Source organism: Frankliniella occidentalis, unplaced genomic scaffold (assembly GCF_000697945.3).
Source record: "Frankliniella occidentalis isolate FOCC.00 unplaced genomic scaffold, Focc_3.1 Scaffold15, whole genome shotgun sequence".
NCBI classification, from domain to species: domain Eukaryota; kingdom Metazoa; phylum Arthropoda; class Insecta; order Thysanoptera; family Thripidae; genus Frankliniella; species Frankliniella occidentalis.
This window is the reverse complement of record NW_026267145.1, coordinates 1,966,322-1,981,808: the sequence shown is the minus strand read 5'-3', so window position 1 is coordinate 1,981,808 and position 15,487 is coordinate 1,966,322. Positions and strand designations below refer to the sequence as shown.

Here is a 15,487-nt window from a genome sequence, read left to right as displayed (position 1 = left end):
GGGGGCGGCCCGGAGCCGGGCCGGGCGGGCCGAAGGAAGCGCTGTGTTTGTCCCTCTCATATTCATGCGGGGTCCAGGGAGCGGCGGGGGCCCGGGACTCGTGGTGGCCGCAGACACGCCTGCTGTCTTGTCCAGCCGGCGCACTGTTATTGGTCTTATTTGATCCGTGAAGTGGAAAGTGGAAGAAAGGGATAACTCGACTTATCCAAATGACCTCTTGTTTGACTGTTGCAGCCGTTTGGCTCCCCAGGCTAAAATAATCATGGGTAACTATGTCACGAAAACGTCACATTGACGTAAAGTCGTGATTGATTCAAGTCAAGATTAGGCAAAAAAAAATATGACATAAAACAGGCTATGTTGGCGTCAATATCCTTTTCCTGACGTTTTCCTGTTTGTTCCGGGCGCTTCTAAGCGTTCACGCTTGTACACTTTTACGCTTTCTCACTCGGCTTCACTCGGCCTCACTCGGTTTCACTTCACTTCTCACTTGACCTCACTTTTCGACTAACTGGATATCTTCTTCGTCACGTTGAAACGAATGTGACATGGTATTTTAAAGATTGTGACACAATTCACATTATATTGAATGTGACGTCACAGTATATAATAACAGTGACGTAGGAGTGGTTCACAGGATTTGCAGTAGGCGTTTCGTTTTCCAAAAGAAGTGAACCCGAGGGGGTCACGATGACTCCCGTAAATCTATGTACAGAAGACAGAGTAATCCCTATATAGGGATATATGACATATGTCATCCCTACATAATCCGTTTACAAAAATGAGATGAACGAAATGTGGATGAACTGCGGCTGTAGATGGCGCTTAGGGATCGTGGGGATCGCCCAAGTTCATTTGGCAAATTACGGGAGCTCGGCGCCTGCAAGACTCGGGGTAGGCCAGCCCGCAGTACCCACATGCACTGCAGGAGTTGTTGCCTACCTATCAGGCGCTATGAGAGCATGCAGAGGCTTAACTTAGGAATTTCGTTACGCAAATAACGGACGTAAGTACTTTCTAGGTGAACCCTTCGCTAGCCAGACCATCAGATGCAGGTATTTATGGATGGGATCTGGATAAGATCTGGACATCCAAATCCCCAGTACCATCAGGGTCTCCTATGGGCGAAAATCCTTACTCCAGGATATCTAGTGAATCTCTAGTTCCGCCCGCCTTGCTCTGTCCAACTCCCCCTCCCTCTTGCCTCTTGTTCTTTCTCACTCGTGGTTGCCCCCCTCACCCCCAGACAGACAGACAGACAGTGCTCTGTCCAACTCCCCCTCCCTCTTGCCTCTTGTTCTTTCTCACTCGTGGTTGCCCCCCTCACCCCCTCTTTTTCTTCCTTCTCTCCTCCTCGGGACAACAGCTGAAACCGGTGTATGTTATTTACCCCTCTTCGCTGGCGGAAATTACAATTTTCAAACTTTACAGAGAACGTTTTGTTGGCGCGGCCGCCGCCTTTGCTCCCCGCCTCGCTCCCCTCGCACCCCGCGGAAGGGTTCTGATCGTGCATCCCCTGTGACGAAACAGGGAAGCGAACGCAGAACCAGGGAAGAGACTATACGGGGCTGGCTGGCCGGCCGGGAGCGGTGCGGGGCGGGGCTGAGCTCCCGGCCCAACACCTCCCCCTCCCGCGCCCATCCTCAGTCATTATCCAATAATTGTTATTTACCACCCTCTGGGTCGGATTGTTTTAGTATTCCGGACTCGACACTCTGCCGCCGCCGCCGCTGCTGTGAGTCGAACGCTGGGGTGGCGAAAGGGAGGGGAGCGCCGTTTGGGTGCCGGGGGAGGGGAGGGGGGAGGGAGAGGAGGCAGGAGAGAACAGAGGTGTGTCGTTGCGCCCAGTGCGTCACGCGTACAAAAAGGTCAAGCTTTCATACGCTTTGAAGATAACCTACGCTCGCTGCTGGGCCGAGTAAGTGCCCGCATCCTTTAACGGCGTGGTTGGCATTATTTCACTCACATTCTTATCTTTGGCTGAATTATTTCATCACGTTAAGTACACCTCCGTCGTCACCTCCCCCACGCGGCAAAGTGTGGCCTCGTTGGGCGTCGCGTTTGAGCACAGGACTGAACGTGATCACAGCAGCTGGTGGGGCGCCCCCATGGCCCCTGTTAGCAGGCGTACCCGCCCACCCCGCACTGGTGCGCGCACCGAAACACCCGTTACGGCACCTATCCTCAAGTAGTGGGAAGGGGGGGGGGTGGAGCAACGCGACGGATTCTTCTCCTCCCCCCTCGCCACCCCCGCTGGCTTGTGTCTTTCTTATTCCTGGGGAAGGGCGCCGCCGGGCGGAGACAACTCAGTTAGCCCTGATTAACGGGCCTTGACGTGAGGCGGCCGCTCTCCCTGCTACCGCCGTTCCACTCGTGGCTAAGGAGCTAGTTCGAAATATAATATAAATGGCCTTGTAAGTTGGCTGCACGACAACTGTCAATAATAATGATGTCTACAACTGTGTTGGTGACAAATAAGAAAGTCAGTTGTTCTTGCTACTGTTCGTCACTGTGCCCAGTACTTACTTCTCTCTCATCCTGCCCCGCCTGCTGCCCACTTTACCTACGGTCACGTCCCGACACGCCAGGACCATCTACAACAGAACTATCTCTCCCTACTTTTGCTCGACCTACGAGGCGCGACAGGAGCAGACAGCCATGTAGTGTGGTTATTTGCTCGGGGGAAAGTCGTCAGGGGTGGACCGGGTAGGGGGGGGAAGGGTGCTCACGGGTCGCAGCCTTTGCACGGCGTAACGAACCTAACGGAGTTACCTTTCAAAACGCAGCCGCGAGGTCTCGGTCCGGTCCTTGGTCCAGCCCCAGGCGCCCCCCCCCCCTCTTCCCTCAACCCTTCCCCACGCGGCTCTTCATCCCTCCCCTACATTGTCTCTGCTCTGACACTGCGTTGAGCAAAAGGCTGATGTAACGAAAATCACTATGCCGTCGATTTAGGTCGCAGTAGCTTTCTCCCGCCTGCACCAAATTGAATGATTTTTAGGATTAGGATTCAAAATAATGTCATGTAAATTGAAAAAAAAAACCATTTTATGAGAATAATGTGATACATGTAACAATTGTTTTAAATTTAAAATTAGAAAGTAATCATAAAGATGAACAAACATCAAGTTAATCTCCCACAACATTTTTATTTTCAAACTGAGTGGCCGTAATTACTTGCATCCTTTGCCTCTTGTTTTGTACCTGACAAGCGGTACACACAACCGTACTAAATGCATCTTTTTTTTTGAACGACTAGAGGAAAATTAAGAATTGCACAAAAGACTGCCAAAGACAGCCATAGGTCAAACTAAAAACTCAACATTTTCTCAATTACCCTGTTCCTTCCTAGTTCCCAATAAAAGGCTAAGTAAATTGCATTTTCTACTAATGAAGAAAAACTAAAAGGAAGTTATGATAACACATTGAAAACAGGAGTAGTAAGGAAGTTGTACACCAAAATTAGTAAATAAAACTTCAGACGTAAATGCATCCCAGTCTATCTATTCTTTCCCCAAGTAAAGCCAGCAGTTGAGTCGGCTTTTCTCTTCACACAAACAATATGAGAATAGAATAGGAAGGATTATTATTTCATTATATATAACTAATTTAGCCTAAATATTTGTTTGTACTATTACAATACAACCATACAATTTTGATCTCCAAGGGATGACACTCAATACTAAAACTTATTGTCTTGTGTTACCTTAAAAAAAAAAAAAAAAACTTTTGGCTTTGAGCACAAGAGTTACTATAATACCACTGTATTGTAGAGCTGTGGCACCAATTCATTAAAAAAAGTTCATGGTTCCACATCCATGGCGTTTTGAGCAAGGTGTAAAATACTACCTCAAAGACTAGCACTTAAGCATCTCCATTAAGCCAACTTGAGCAAAACAGCACAGTATCTTTATATTCATGGTGAAGCACATAATTTTAAAAACCACAAAAAATCAGGGGGATAATCACAGAGATATGTTTGTAAAATTAAAATGGGATTACTAATACAGTCTAACAAATGTGCTTAAGGACAACAAGCAAAAATACACAAAACAAATTGCAATGTAATTAAGGCACATTATGTCTGATCTATCAAAGTTGATTTCTTTTTTTTTTTTTTTGGCAATATCAAATGTTCACAATGTGCTTCCAAAAGGGTCGCTCTGAGCACTAAAAAGGAATCATAGTGCCATGGATCGGGGGCGACATTTCTGTTGTGCCCCAGTTATCTTCTGTCATTGATCATTTGAGTAGTATGAAACATGAACTACATCACCACCAACATTGATAAGACATTGACCCTACAACAACAAAAAAAGGGAAGAAAAAAATTATAAAAGATGAAATAGAAAATTGTATTTTGTTAGAAATTAATTTAAGAACAGCTACCTGATTTTTATGAGGGTTGTGAAGTAAAACATTTTCAGATATGAAATAAGCAACCATTGCATTCCCTCCAAGTGCAGTGACATGAGCACGAACAATGGCTAAAACTTCTGCTATAAAACTATGAACAAAACCGCTCAAACCACCGCTCTGAAAATCATAATATATTTTATGCTTAGTAGCTGAACTCTTATTGGAAAGGGAAGGTACCATTCACAAGATGAAATACATTACCTCACGGATAGCTGTGCTTTCACGTATGAAAAAGAAATTAAGGTTTCCAAGATAACGTTCTATTTTCCCACCAGGTATGTATGAGAGAGGTGTTATGTCAACACCATAACGCTCTCTTGGAGGTGTCTGGATTATAAAAAGAAACAGAAATATTACTAGAAAAAATACAACTAAATCCCTTTTATATGTTTGAGGATAAGCATACATGTCTTAGCTTGGGTGGATTTTTTAAGCGTTGATCTAGTGTTGTTGCACGATGAGGTGACTTAGGTCGATGTTTATTACTGTTTGTCAGAGCTGCAGAACTAGCAGCTACCACTGCTGCTGCAGCTGCTGCACCTGTTGTATCCTCTAACACAACATCTTCCTCCAAACTAAAAATAAGATCATTATCATCTGTGGAAAGAAATGTATTGTAAAATAGAAGATGAAGTATTGATTTTTATATGTTACTGAAAAATGCTCAAACCTTTTTTAAGGTGCTCCTTGCTTGTGGATGGCGGGACAGCTTTCCTTTTCGACTTTGTGGTTTTCTCTGTTTCGCCCAAGCCTAGAGCCATTCCTGGAAAATTAGAAAATTCAAAACTGATTAGTATATTTTAAAAGTGTGAGGATATTGCAAACTACTTGTGGTAGTCCACAATAATTTCATTCATACCCAGAAGCGAAAGTTGCAATTCATCAGGTTCAGGTAGTTCCACGAAAAATTGTAGCTGTCCTAAAGCACAAGGAACCATTCGACGTAACTTAAAATAGACACTATTCAGCATGCGATGGAAATGCTTTGAAAAAACCATAGGAGGCATTGACGGTGTGACTTTGGCTCGCCAAACTTGGGTGAACATTTGCAAATTCCGTACTACTTCCATTTCTTCTAGTCCAGGAACTACTTCAGTGTTTACAACAAAAAAACCATCAGGTGGATGTGGATCCATAAGCAATGAAATGACATCAACATCTTCATTGTCATCTACCTGTAAAAAATATGATTCGATCCATCAGCAACTGATTAGATGACAACTAATTTTTAGTAACTTAAAAATGTACGAAACAAACCTCCATCACGCAAGTATCCTTATTTCCAGTTGCTAGATCCATTTCAGGAAGGTCATCATCAGAATCCTCTGTATCTGACTGATTAGATCGTCCATTCACAGAGTTTTCCCCTTCCTATGAAAGGATATGGTTAGTTAGATACCGTAATAAAATAAGTAGTATCTATGCACACATATAGACATTAAGGTAAAGCAAACGACCACTATTTCAGATATTGACATCGGCACGCTTTGAAAAATGTACTTCTAGTACAGGTGATTAATCGGACCAAAACCGTCTTGCTGTGCACCTCCAACTTCAGGGTCAGAACTCTGAAGATGCATTCTGCTAGAAGTACATTTTGCAAAGCCAATATTAATATCTATCTGAAATCAAATAGTAATTTTTTTCTCTACCCTATCAGACATTTCTCTACAACTATTATCAGTGAAGTGAACTGTTATGCAGCAAGAACTACTTACACATATTGGTTTTAATTGATATATTTCCCTGTTTCTTTTGACTGTTTCCGCAAGTGTCTTTTGAACTTCAAGGAGTCTTCGCTCATCACTCCACGAATTTCCAGCAGTAATTGTAGGAACAGGAGGAGCAGGTAAAGGAGTAAGAAACATAGCAGTACCAGTGGCCAAACCAACTAGCATCCTTTCTCCAATGGAAACTTGGACCTGTTAATAGAAAATCATTTACAGGGTAGAAGGAAATAATATTGTGTGTTGTTTGAATTTTTCTCAAAATGTTACAATTTACGACATACCCTCAAACCAAATATGGAATTCATTCCTTTAACTTTTAACTTGTTCAATAGCATTCGGTGCAATTCATATTCCAGAAATGGCAAACCATCAGAAATTTCTTTGGCATTTAGCTCTCCCTTAGCATCTCGCTTAGGACGGCAGACATATGCCTGAAGCAAGCAACCTCGTCCAGTAACAGGTATTCCTTCAGGCGGTTCCATTGTTGTTAAAAGAACATCAGGCACTTTACCTTTCCTATAAGTACCGACCAAAACCCAAATCGAACAAAACAGTTTTAAAGAGAATATTCAAAATATATGAAAGCAAAGAAATAAATAAATTTAATCTGGACACACATACATACCTGCACATGGCACATTTCATCATCTTTACTCTAAAAGGTACACTTGATTCTGAATAAGGTATGTGGCACATGACGCACCCAGGAGGGGTGTCACCATCACCACTCTCAGATAAACAACGACTTTTTCCCTGAAAATAACAATAATACCTAATTATTCTTTTCTAATCTTCTTTAAAACAATGGGAGATATGCCCGAATAGAGTTTTCTTCATACAGAAGTTGTGATAAAAAATACAACTTACCCCAGAGGTTGATTCTACTTTGCCACCTGATGAGCCACGATCCTTTTCAAAATCATTTCTATCTAGAGAGGTGGTCATAGTCACACGGTCATGAGACACCTTAACTGTACTAGCCTGCTTCTGCACCTGCGCAACCGGTGCGGTTGTTTGTGCTTGTGACAATGATGGCTGAGGTTGTCCTTGATTTGGTAAATGTTGCTGTTCCTTCGCGGCGACAGCACTTTGTTCCCCATTGCTCTGATCAATCTGAGCAGAAGGTTGAGCTGAAATTTGGGGTACTTGAGAGCCCTGGGATAAAACCTGTCCTTGTTGATGTTTCTCAGTAGCTGCTGTGTTAGCGCCTCCCCCTGACGTGTCAAGATCAGATGAACTGTATTGTAAGCTGATGACAGCTGCTGTACCAGCAGCACTTAGCACACAAACATCATCACTAAAAAAAACATGAAAATAAATTAACTGCCAAATTAATATTTGCTTCCAGTGCCTCATTAAGAATGTTAAAATATTTAATACCATATGCTTGTGTGTTCCGAATATCCTAACACAACATTGCATCCAAGAGCTCGTGCGTGAGAACGAACTTCCATCCTTAACTCTTTCCACCATGTGTCCCGAGTCTCCGGCTCTTCTAAATTGGTGATGCGTTCCAAGAGCTTCACAGATCTTGAGCTCACTGTTCCTCCTTTTCAAAGACAGTAAAACATTTAACATTACTATTCTCCATCTTCAATACAAAAATAAAGGTGGTTACAATGAAATACTTGTTAACAAGTTGTCTCACCAATATTTTGCACAAAGCCAGGCGGAAATTTGGAGACAGTAAGAAAGGGATACTCCAACATTTCAAAATTATCTTGATTCATAATTGGTGGTTGCAAAAGCAACGCTGGAGGTCGAGTTTGATGTCCAGTATATGATGATCCACTCCCTGTGAGACTATTCCCTACAAGGCACAAATGTCTTCATTACAGAACAATAAGTTCTCATTACTTTGAAAATGATTCATAAACAAAATCTAAACTCAAAAGGGACATTGAAAGACAAAAACAACAAACATTGATCCCCACTAACATCCAGGGAGGTTGGAAAAACAGAAGTAAGCAAAGCCTATTTCTACTATACATTGGATGAAATAAAATTTTTCAATCAACCAAATGCTTCCCACTTTGAAGACCCATCTAATGCAGATCATGCAATAGAGAAGACGAAAGAGGACCACCAGGAAATGAATGTAGGAATGAGTACGAAAGGAGGCATCAAAATAACAGTAAGACAGAAAAATGTAATTGGTAAATTATATGATGTCATTCCCAAATTAAAATATACCTAGGGCAAGGTTTTTACTACACCTATTGATAGGATAACTACAATTTCACAATAATAATTATTACTATTGTGAAAAATAAACCTCAATATACTTTTTTATGTTGATTTTTTTTAAAAAAATTGTTAAAAAACAAAATTTTACCAGAAAAAATTGTGAAACTGATAGTCAAAATACACTTTCTAAAACACATGCATAGTATAAAGAACTTAAGATAGGGAAGAGGCTTCATCTCGACATACAACAATAGCATAATATCTGTTCAAATGAGAATTCTACTTTCAAAAGTGGACACCAGAGCACATTTAGGGACAAAAAAATAAAAGTCAACTCTACTCTAAAATAGTAAAGAAATAGGAAGATAAAACTTTAATAAAATAGCAAACAATAATATCCTATAAGAGAAAGCAGCTGTCTGATATGATTCCTTTGGTATATAACACAAATTTTGGTAAAGAGGGAAAACAAAACAATTAGTAACAGTTCTGCACAAAAACAAAAAATATCAATCACAATTGGAATGAAAAACATTTTGAAAGTGAGGCAGAAAGATGATGACAAGGGTGTAGAGAAAGAAAATGATAGCACACGCCAAGAATGGACACAATAATTTACACAAGTAACTACTTACTCTTCCTGGAGCAGCCTACGATTTAAGTTGACCCAAAACCAAAACAGAACAACAAAAATCAAAAAAGTGTTGATGATAATGTTGTGTTACATTCACATTTATACAAAAAAGCACTAAATATTTCCTCATGATTGCTTCTGAACTAGAATGGCACAGAATTTGTTAGTAAAGGCTCTGAATGCTGACCAAGATTGTAAATGTAAGAATTGAGAAGGAAAAGTAGTACTGAGGAATGTGTTCCATATGTTTGAATACATCCTACATAAGGAACGATAGGTCAGTCAAGAAGTGCTAAAAATAGTGCTAGCAAAAAATCTGATATACTTTGCAAAACTACATACAGGTAGTTAATAAAAATTACCTAAATCCTTGAGAGACTAACTGATAATAAGATCAATTTAGTAGTCTATAGGATCACACTACTGTAATTACAAACAATGTTACAAACTGACTTGTATAGCAAACGACTTTTGGATTTGTTTACAATGTGATCTGTCTTCATATAAAGAACAAATAAGCTGATGACAAAACACATTCTAAACACAGCCAAAAACCATAGGGCTCTGAAGGGGTGCAATGGTGCGTAAAATGAGAAACTTTACTTCCTACAAACAAACATGTGGTCAACCTTTAAAGTTTGTCTCTCAACTTCTGAATTCTTTTACACTTACCTTTAGGTGTAACGCTTAAATCTGAATCTGAAGATCTTCGATGGATGGATGGGGCAGCAGTGAGCTTAGCAGGGGACTGCGAATGTTTGAGGGCACTTGAAGACAGCTGAGCTGATAGTCCGTGTGGCACAGCCCGATCCTCATCATGCCCTTGTCCTTCTCGCTCTCCGTCGGTAGCAAAGTGCGAGGCTGCTGCAGCTTCATGCCGGCACACTAGGCTAGTGGTACTCCTACTCTTATGGAGTGGGGACAACACACGAGGGGAGTCAAGCGTGAGTGAGCACACTGGGTTATCTGACACGCTTTTCTCCAGAGCCAATTTTAAATTGCTAGTCTTGCTAGAACTGTCCATGCTTAAAGTAGCCTGCAGCTTATGTTCATTGGGCTGTGGTGTTGGGGCCCTCTCTAAGTTAATAACTACATTAGTAAAATTGTTCTGCACTTTACTCTGATCAAGCATAGGTTTACTGATAGTGGGTGAGTTTGTGAATAAGTTTGTATGGATTATTGACTCATCAAGAAGACTTTGTTTCCTGTCTTTGCCTTTCATGTTATTTTGATAAAGAGCATCTACTTTGTCAGACGAATCAGCGCATGCAGACAAGCTATTAATAAAAGTTGAAGCAACTACATCAAACCTACTATTACCAGTGTTAAGATCACACTCCAAAGTTGAAGGCGATGGAGGAAGAGAAATGGAGGAAGAGGTGTTGGGTGGGGTTTGAGGGTTTGGTGATTCAAATGGTTGAGGCAGATCTTCAATGTTCACATCAAAGTGAGTAGTCTTCAGCGCAACAGTAGCAGCGTTAAACTCTTGATCAAATGGACTATTTGACTGAAGAACATCCCCAACGTCACAAACAGACACATTTGACTGTTTCCATACTCTTCCTCTTTTGGCCTTGAGTGAAGATAAATTCTGCTGGGCACAATCAGTTTGCAATTTGGGTGAATTGAGTTGTGGACACTCAAATGATAGCTTTGAGCTTGATAAACTTGAGGATTGGCTAGAGTTGTTAAGTTTTGGATGTCTTTTATGTTTAACAAGAATAGGCGAAAGTGACACTTCCTTGCGGAAGACATCAGAGGAAGATTTTTGACCCTTCGGTGAAAGAGATCTACTTTTTTTTCGGTCAAAATGTACAGTTTCATTTCCAGCAATAACGAATGTGACCCTTCCTTTAGAAGTTTTCCCAGGAGATGCATGGGTATCCACAGCAATTCTATGAGATGTTGAAGCATCATCACAATATAGTTTTTCCTCCAGTAAATCATAATCATCCACAATTGAGTTCTCTTCATCCTTCAGACCAGCAGCTGAAGAATCAGTGATTTCATCTCCTGTAGTTGAAGAGCCACAAGATGATGATGATGATGATGATGACTCGATGAATGCAATACTTTCCTCAATGTCAGATGATATTTGATGAATAAGCTCTTTTGCTCCTCCTAATTCAATTTCTGATGAACTGGGAAACAAATTCAGCTTTGGAGTTGCTGGTGCCGATACCATAGTCTCTTCACTTTCCACCACTCGGCTCAATCCTCCTCCATCATCTAGCTCTCGTCCGGACTCCATCATAATGGATCTAATAAGGGCAGCTGTCACTGAATCATTCCTAGACTGCTTTAGAGATTTTCTTCTTAGGTCAAATGAAAGAGATTTAGTAGAGGAACATGATATTGTGTCAAGGTCAGAGTCATCAGTAGATTGCATTCGTCCTCTCAGAGCATTAACTTTTTTGGGCAAGTGTCGAATGGCTTTCATAAATCGGCTGCTTCCTGGAGAACCTGAGCTCTGCCGCATATCTTCTTGCTCCAGAAGGCGTCGTAGATCTGATAAGTCTGTGACCAGTGATTTAGTCGAATTTTGCCTTTTATAAGGTACATGATGAAGTAATTCAAATGGAGCAGAGCCTTGCCGACGATGAGTGAAAGCCTTTGGATTACTTGGTAATGGAATCACCACAACAGGTCTTTTCTTTCCTTTCTTGTTAAGCTTTGCTTTAGGGAAATGTGATCCCATTAAAGGTAATAATCTATCATCTTTGGATTGCTTTGGTAAAAGTGGTGACATTGAGGGGTTGATACAAGTTGTGGGAGTAGGAGGGATGACAAAAAGACGAGGAGAAGAGGGAGCAGCATACAGACATGGAGTAGTACGAAAAGGAGAAAGAAAAGATCTACAATACAGAAGCACACACAAAAATTGACAATAATTTGAAAAGCAATGTTAGAAGCAGAAGCCCACATTGAGCAAGCAGGGTAGGATGAGGAGAGAGAGATGGAATGCAAGAAAAACAGAAGAGAGAGAGAGAAAGAAAGAACCAAAGATATATTTTAGTACTTTGACAACTTAAGAAAAATTAAAACTATGAGCTGCTTTCAGTTTTGACAGTAAATCTGTAGCTGAAAAGAACCATACAGTCAATTCAAAACCCATTATTAATATTTTTAATAAAATCAAATGCATGATATGTCTAAAGGAAGAGAGGATCTATTACAAATTTTAAAATAATTAAAGCTTTTGCTCCATGAAAAGAGAAATAATATTGCGAAGCATATATAATTGCTGGGGTTTGAATTCAAACAGGATCAATAAACTTAAATCGGGTTAAAAAATTGAAACTTAAAAGAAAACACATGACACACAAATAAACAAAGAAAGTAAAAGAAACCAAATGTAGAGTGGAACCATGAAACCAAAATGACAGGTAGGCACACAGAAAAGCAATGAAAGGGATTTCCTGATTCATACAAAGATTGCATAAATGAAGCAATTCAATTCGGTTTTCTATGTTGTGGCAACTGAAGAACTTTTTCAAATACTTGTTTGTCATTATTTTTCTTTCTAATTGCAGGAAATCAATGCAATACCTTCATATTCAGACTGGAAATTTAATTGTTAACTCTTAGCAAGTTGGTCCTGGATGTATTTTATCTAACGTCATGGCCAAAAGAGCCAAATACAATAAAGTGCACTAACATGGATTCATAGAGTGCTCTCAAACTAGATAGTGCCTACCCACATTGAATCATTACATCACAAACTTGAAAGCCTCTAGAAGGACAGATTATGATAATTATAATCTGCACAAAAGTGCAGCTGAATTGCTCTAAACCTCTGAGTGTATCCCAAAAAAGAATTCTTCATGAGCTCTTAGCTCTTATTGAAGCTCTAAGGGTTTGGTCAAAATGCACCACACAGCAGCCAAAGCTCACAAGGATAGTTAGAGAAATATTTCAATTATCCTTTTATGAGATTTCTAAACTACTTTTAAAAACGCACTTGCTAATCTTTTTAGTAATTAAAAAAAATAATCTGAGAAGAGAGAGAAGAAGACTGATAAATCAAGAACTTTTTGAGAAAGCAATATGGAAGAACGACTGATGCACCAATGTTTGATTTGTTTTAAAATACTGTATAACAATGAAAGGCAGCGAAGAAACCTTATTATTTTAAGGCAAGTCAACGTTGTTTTATAATATGTTCAATAATCTCATTAATTAGGATGAAATAACCAACAAACATGAAACAGGTTGATATTGACTAAAATGTATGCCTGATCTTCAAATTAAACCCAACAAATTAAAATGCACTCATCGTGAAAAAAAAAAAAAAAGAAAGAAAGAAAAAAAGGCATGAGTGTTTCTTTTTTTTTCTTTGGTGTGTGTGTTTGTTTGATACATTTTCTTATTAAAAAGTATAGCACAACACCCTCAGAAAAATTTTCCACAGACATTTCTTTCGAAACATCATCTAGGAATAAGGTGAGGTAGAATGAAACACCTCTGTTTGCAACATTTTTTAAAAAATATTGGACAAGAGACCAAATGCAGAGCAATCAGGAATGAATGATAACCAACATCAACATCATACGTAGAAGAAAACTTACTCATCGTGACTGGATGTGTTTAATGCAGCACTCTCCTGAAGGCGAACAAGGGAAACAGCAGTACCAATTCCTCTAGCAACAATGCCTGACTCGCCTTCCAAATCAAAGCACTGACGGTACCTGCATAAAAATAGACTTATCAGAGATAGATCTAAAAATTCTTGTTTTGAAAAAGGAACAACAAACCTACCCAATGACAGCATTGCCTCCCAGATCCAGAGCTTTGAGTCCTATTTTTCGTTGCACTTCACCTGATAGTTTAAAGAACAGTGTCTGTCTTGCCTCATTAGATGCTCTGGGGGTACGTATTTTATCAATCCATTGGTACTCTGGATCATCATTAACTACTAGCTCTTCAACAAATCCATGAATTATCTGTGCATTATAACCCTGAGGAATGACAGAGGCTGCAAAATAAAATATTTGCTGCATGTTAAATATAATACCTAACTCTCAATTATAGTCATCAACATTTACATAAAAATAATAAATATTTATTTCATTTAACTTTTTAGTTTAACTAACTTCTTTTAAGGACAATTTTACCCTGGTACTTACAACAAAAGAAAAGAACCCCACAGGAAGACTGGCGGAAACGGTTAAAGTCAGAAAAAAGCTCAACTTTGACAATAACTTGAACCTCTCCTCTTATTCCATGCATTGTGTCAAAAACAGGAATCCAGCCAGACATTACAGATCCTGAAAAAATATAATAATTAGTGTTTTAGGCAGCTAGAGTGCCACAAAATATGAGTTCTGTTTGTTGTGAGTGATTACCAGTGTTGGCAGATGTTGGAGCGTTTCCTTCTATTCGAACATTCTTCACTGCTGGGGGAGGCACAGGTAGCAGTAGAGGGTTAAGATCTAAGTATACCTTGCCAATAGCATCATTAGCCGAATAAGTATCATGATCCATCAGTCGAAGCTGTAGTGGTTCATCTTGAAGTTCAGAATCATCTACCTGTGTGAAGCAAATTCGGGACACATAATGTAAATTATACTATATACATTAAATATTGTAGATACAGCCAATTGCTTTGTAACAAAATAAACAGAACATCCACTAGAGTGCTTACCTCAAACCTATACCATTCTGAATTCCACTGTGGGTTCAATGATTTACGGCACACATCAGTTTTGTATGTTGTGTTGCCCAGCTTTATCTCGACGTATGCATCTGTTGTATCACTAGACCTGTCCATAACAGGCAAGTTGCGTCCCGCAACTATCTTCACCTTTACCTTTCCGGGCATTCTGTTGAACACAAAAATTACTGGGTAAAACAAACCCAAAGTAGGAAGGTGGAATATTTTGCCCATATACACGAATGACATTTAATGGTAAATAATTCAGCCAATTGAAAGCTGAACGTGTCAAATACTCAGGAAGACCAGTTAGAGGCTGATTTCAAAGTATCAGTATCAGTACAATGAATCCACATCTTTGTCGTATTTTTTTGATATCAAGAAATAACAAAAATAGCAATTTGATATCGCTAGTATTAAAGTTTCCGAAACTTCTACAAAACTAAAATCAGCCGATACCACTCCCGGTATTTTTGACACGATGCACACAGTCCCAGGCTAGGTACATACTTTTCAAACAGAACAAGGCGTCATTCGCAAGATATCTATAAAATTTATGAGGATAATCCGTCCAAGAAGTGTATTCGGTGTCTAACAGCGTGAGAGCTGTTTATTAAAAGCACGAAAATATCGTCTGCTGGCTGGGCGTAAACGAGCGACGACGTGCCACAAGGCACAGAAATATGCGAATCTCTTTTCGCACTAACTGATAATGTTACTGAATTTGCGCTTGAATATCCTACAGCTTAGAAAGTTGGTTGTGAATGCGAATCAAGTGCTTAGTGGTATAATTTCGCCAAAAGACGAATTGTTTTAGTTACAAATATAGTGTGTACCTTTGAATTTGTCATACTCTACATACGTCTA

At 39.9% G+C, this 15,487-nt stretch overlaps 1 protein-coding gene across 3 annotated transcripts; it reads right to left on the bottom strand.

Annotated features, from left to right (window-relative positions):
* Nucleotides 1-3,027: 3,027 nt before the first annotated feature.
* Nucleotides 3,028-15,364, bottom strand: LOC113209000 (C2 domain-containing protein 5). 3 transcript variants are annotated; one of them, XM_026426308.2, is made up of 21 exons: nucleotides 15,131-15,364; nucleotides 14,612-14,789; nucleotides 14,313-14,496; nucleotides 14,094-14,234; nucleotides 13,726-13,942; nucleotides 13,536-13,655; nucleotides 9,640-11,822; nucleotides 8,969-8,983; nucleotides 7,795-7,956; nucleotides 7,527-7,695; nucleotides 7,014-7,443; nucleotides 6,772-6,899; nucleotides 6,428-6,662; nucleotides 6,135-6,338; nucleotides 5,674-5,787; nucleotides 5,276-5,591; nucleotides 5,087-5,179; nucleotides 4,823-5,013; nucleotides 4,618-4,743; nucleotides 4,387-4,533; nucleotides 3,028-4,298 (listed from the first exon to the last, which is right to left on the bottom strand). In XM_026426308.2, exons 2-21 carry the CDS (start codon nucleotides 14,786-14,788, stop codon nucleotides 4,233-4,235), a joined length of 5,418 nt encoding a protein of 1,805 aa, XP_026282093.1. In that variant the 5' UTR covers nucleotide 14,789; nucleotides 15,131-15,364; the 3' UTR covers nucleotides 3,028-4,232. The 3 variants fall into 3 exon arrangements, with proteins under 3 accessions (XP_026282093.1, XP_026282094.1, XP_026282095.1); XM_026426309.2 differs by lacking the exon at nucleotides 8,969-8,983; XM_026426310.2 differs by lacking the exon at nucleotides 8,969-8,983 and having other exon boundaries at nucleotides 10,288-11,822; nucleotides 15,131-15,359.
* Between the last annotated feature and the right edge of the window lie 123 nt (nucleotides 15,365-15,487).

Bases quoted from the DNA above. Each gene is read 5' to 3' on its own strand.
- LOC113209000 (XM_026426308.2), bottom strand. From the start codon at position 14,788: ATGCCCGGAAAGGTAAAGGTGAAGATAGTTGCGGGACGCAACTTGCCT. The intron at 14,497-14,611 runs GTAAGCACTCTA...TGCTTCACACAG, and splicing joins CAGAATGGTATAGGTTTGAG to GTAGATGATTCTGAACTTCA. The intron at 14,235-14,312 runs GTAATCACTCAC...ATATTTTTTCAG, and splicing joins TCCAACATCTGCCAACACTG to GATCTGTAATGTCTGGCTGG.